The sequence below is a fragment of the Arachis hypogaea genome, chromosome 5 (genome assembly GCF_003086295.3).
Source record: "Arachis hypogaea cultivar Tifrunner chromosome 5, arahy.Tifrunner.gnm2.J5K5, whole genome shotgun sequence".
NCBI classification, from domain to species: Eukaryota; Viridiplantae; Streptophyta; class Magnoliopsida; order Fabales; family Fabaceae; genus Arachis; species Arachis hypogaea.
This window is the reverse complement of record NC_092040.1, coordinates 11,487,895-11,491,824: the sequence shown is the minus strand read 5'-3', so window position 1 is coordinate 11,491,824 and position 3,930 is coordinate 11,487,895. Positions and strand designations below refer to the sequence as shown.

General features: G+C 40.8%; 1 protein-coding gene across 1 annotated transcript; it reads right to left on the bottom strand.

The window, feature by feature from the left end:
- Positions 1-483: 483 nt before the first annotated feature.
- Positions 484-3,166, bottom strand: LOC112800761 (protein SHORT INTERNODES). Its single transcript, XM_025843150.3, has 2 exons — positions 1,836-3,166; positions 484-1,246 (listed from the first exon to the last, which is right to left on the bottom strand). Exons 1-2 carry the CDS (start codon positions 2,500-2,502, stop codon positions 840-842), a joined length of 1,074 nt encoding a protein of 357 aa, XP_025698935.1. The 5' UTR covers positions 2,503-3,166; the 3' UTR covers positions 484-839.
- Positions 3,167-3,930: the final 764 nt, after the last annotated feature.

The following is a 3,930-nucleotide window of genomic DNA, read 5'->3' as shown; positions in this document are numbered from 1 at the left end:
ACTTATAAGCTAAATTTCCCGTTTTGAAATCAACGTCGCCATCTATATGCACAAAGTTTAGGTAGAAAAAATAAGATAGAATTGAAATTGCTATATCACATGGCAAGAAGGTGGAGAGAGATCTTTCACCTTTTTACACTAGAATGCTCATGCATAGTTGGACTGCCCATACCCAAATGTTAGAATTAATGAAAATTTTATAAAATGGGAATATGTTCTCAAATTGTGTTAGTCCAAATATAGATTATCAAAACCGTGTTTCAAACCTCAAATTCAAACCGGCAACCATACGGATAAACAGGGAAAAAAAAGCCAACAAGAAAGTGTGATAAAATTCAACTTGTGAGAGAAAAAACCACCCCAAATAATATTTTAAAATTAAGTCAAGTCGAAATACACCACATTATCAGAACCACATGTTTCATTATAGCGTACACACAAAGAAACAACTTGATTGAATTTAGGTCGTTAATTGATTGATGATAAAGGGAAAAAAAACAGTAGAATATAGAATATATATATATTTTTTAACTAGGCATAAATATTAATAATTTGCACCAATTTAAATCAAATAAAAAAAAGAAGCAAAAAGCACAATGGGTCTGCATTTTGCTCTTGTTCTTCTTTCTTTCTCTCCTAACTTGAATAATGCGTATCAATATTCATTTTTTACTAGACCGCTAGATAGCTACAAGATTATGAAATGTAGTTAGAAGAAGAAAGAGAAAAGAAAAATAAGGGTACACTAATATATAAGCATAAAATTAAAAGCAAAAAAAGAAAAAGAAAAAAATTGATGATTGTTTGTAATTGGGGTTTGATTGTGTTGTTTGTTTGTTTCAAGATCTTGGATGAGGGAAGAATTGCGTACCGCTACTACCAGCCATGAAGGTGCTGAGAGGAGGTGGATACATGGATGAAGGATCTACGAGCTGCTGCGTTGTGTGTGCAGCGGAGACGAGGGCTGAAGTTGTGGTGTTGGTGTTGGGAGCAATGAGGTTGAGATTAGGGTGATGAGCAGCAGCACCGGTGGAGGAGGTGTCTCCGGCGACGTAGCTGCTGCTGTTGGTGGTGGTGGTGGTGGCGTGATCTGGACCCTGGTCATAGAGGATCCCTTTGAAGACGTGTCCTCCAATGTTGACTGCCGTTTGATATGCATACTCGTCTTCTGTGTCGTCGATTCCACTCACACGTACGCATCTGAATTCAGCTGGAGAGCTCACTACTGCAGGAAAATTCTCCATCCCTTTTATTGTTTTATTTTCATTCACACCAACCAAGCATTGTATTAGATTAATATTCGATCATGTGAAGGGCTTTATAGGACAAACAAAAGTAAACACAGTATTCCAGACTGATACATCATATCATAGGAAGAAAAGAAGTGATGAATAATAATGTGTGATGGAGTGAAGTGTGAGAGACACAGAGAAAGAGAAGCAATCTGCTAAAACACACACATACACCACTACTACTGTTACTATTTTGGAATAGAAAAAAAGGAGAAATTTAATTTGGGTTCCACACGCAACCGATCCATATCCCCTTCTTCTCTATTAACATATACAGTTACAGTTACTTGTTTCTTTTTCAGAGAATAATAGTAATTTCTTCTCTATCGACTCTCTTGACTTCAATTTCTCAAGTGTAGTCATTCACACACACTGTGATGTGTGATGCGTGATGAGAGCTTGCCTGCAGCTACAATCATACGCACAAGAGAGAACAAGCACAAGCATGTATATGCATAGTATATAGTAGTGTATATGTGACAAGACAAGACAAGACAAGACAAGACGCAAGTAAATAATTACGACGACTACTACTACTACTACCTGAAGCCGAGGCTGAAGGAGAAGGGTTTGTGGGTAAACGAGTACTAGAGGCATGATCTCTTTGGCGCTTGGGAACATCAGCAGCAAGAAGCTGTTGTTGTTGGATAGAGGCGAGTTGCTGCTGCCTCTCGCGGCGCTTGGAAGCGGGAACCCAAGTGCTCTTGACATGGGTTTGGCAATCGAAGCCACGGCTCTTGCAGCATGTCCTGCACCGCATGTGAGGGCAATCCTTCTTCGCCTGGTTCCCGCAGTCCTGGCAGCTAATCCCACCTGCTCCACTTCCTGCTCCGCTTGCTGCTCCGCTTCCCACGGCCGACGCCGTCACCAGGAAGGCCGATCTCGAGGGTGACTGATCGTCGGACACGGTGGTTGGACCCACTCCTAGAGCAGCCGCAGAGCTGTAAAGATCTTGGTGGAAGAGAGGCCTTGCTTGAGGTATGAGGTCGTGTTCCGGTTGGTGATGATGATGATGATGGTTCCACAGCTCCAAGCCACCTCGGTACGAGGAAACGTCTTCATTCTTGTACCAGTAAAAGGTGTCGGAAGGAGGAATTTCCGCGTGTTGTTGGTGTTGGTCGTGTTGTTGTTGTTGTTGGTTTGTGTTCCCTCTCCCTCCTCTACCACTACTACTACTACTACCACCGCCTAGTGAGAACAAACCTGCCATTGTTGTGGCACCTCTTCTACTATGTTACTTGTCCCTGACCTCAATTGTGACCTCAAATCCATATCCCACTCGCTTCCTCGATCGCCTTTAATTCTCACTTATTCTATTTCCCACCAACCAATAATTTATGATTATTATAACTACCACAAATAGAAAAAGAAAATAATAAAAAAAAAGAGACACCAAAATCCGTTAGTATTGGGCGAATTAATTCCCTGGGGCTGGGGGTGGGGGTGGGGGTTGAGTAACAGTAGCAGCAGCACCACCACATACATACACGACAAGTAGCGAGAAGCTGTGAAGAATGAATGAATGAATGAATGAGGGTTGAGATCGAGGAAAGGGAAGGAAGGGTGGTCGGATGGGCTTTCAATTCAATTCATTCTCTCTTCTCGATCTTCTTCTTTCTCTCTCTGCGTTAAGAAGCTGCTGCATCAATTCAAGAGAAAAAGAAAAGACAGACACAAAACAAGCCAACAACTTAACACGGGCACAGTCTCACAGCACTGCAAACGCCGCCATGCCCTTCTGCCCTTCTCTCTCTCTCTGCAAATTAATGACTCTCTCTCCCAACAGAGTTTATGAGCCTTTTCTTTCTCTTTTAAATTTTTGTATTTGGGTAGTTTTAGTTCTGAACACTTGCCACTTTTGTGTCTGTAGGCAGTGGTTAAGTTAGCACAATGACAAAAACCACTTCACAGTAAGTAAGCAACTAGTCCACTCCTCTCCTCTCATGGATCTCAACGCTCCTGATTTCTTCCTACCTTCATCCAACGCTCCTTCCTACTTCCACGTGTCACCTCAAACAACACTCTGCTTCCTTTCGTCCTTTTTCACCGCAAAACCCGCTCCTTTTCGTGACACATTGCCCCCTCCCTTTTTCTTATTTTTATTTTACCAATTACCTCCTTTTAATCCTTATCACAATTTGCAATTTCTTTCTTTAATTTATTTTCTCCTAGCCAATTGTCGATTAAAAAATCATTTACTTATTTATTTTATCTTATCTTCTCTATAATACGTACACATATCTTGGCAGGTTTATACTAGGACTAGGAGTACTACCAATACATGGTAAAGACATTTTTGTAATTTGACTCGAATCCCGTTGGATGGCAGTAGTAGTATTAGTATTAAGTAGAAAAGACTAACGTGTTCAAATGAACTTAAACTAGCGCGATTAGTTAGTCTAGTACTAGCATAGTTTATTGAGAGAGAGATTTGGGATGGTGAAAAAGAGGCAACCAGATAGATTTTATAAAATTAAGAAAAAAAAAAGATCATGTGGCCTCATAAACAATATGTGGTGGTAGAGGGGAACACAGCGCCACCACATCCTGACCGTACTTGCTTTCTTTTTAGTATAGTGTAGTAAGTAAAGTAATTCCTTCATGTCTTGTTGATAGTTTTTTCTTGGCTGGGGATATT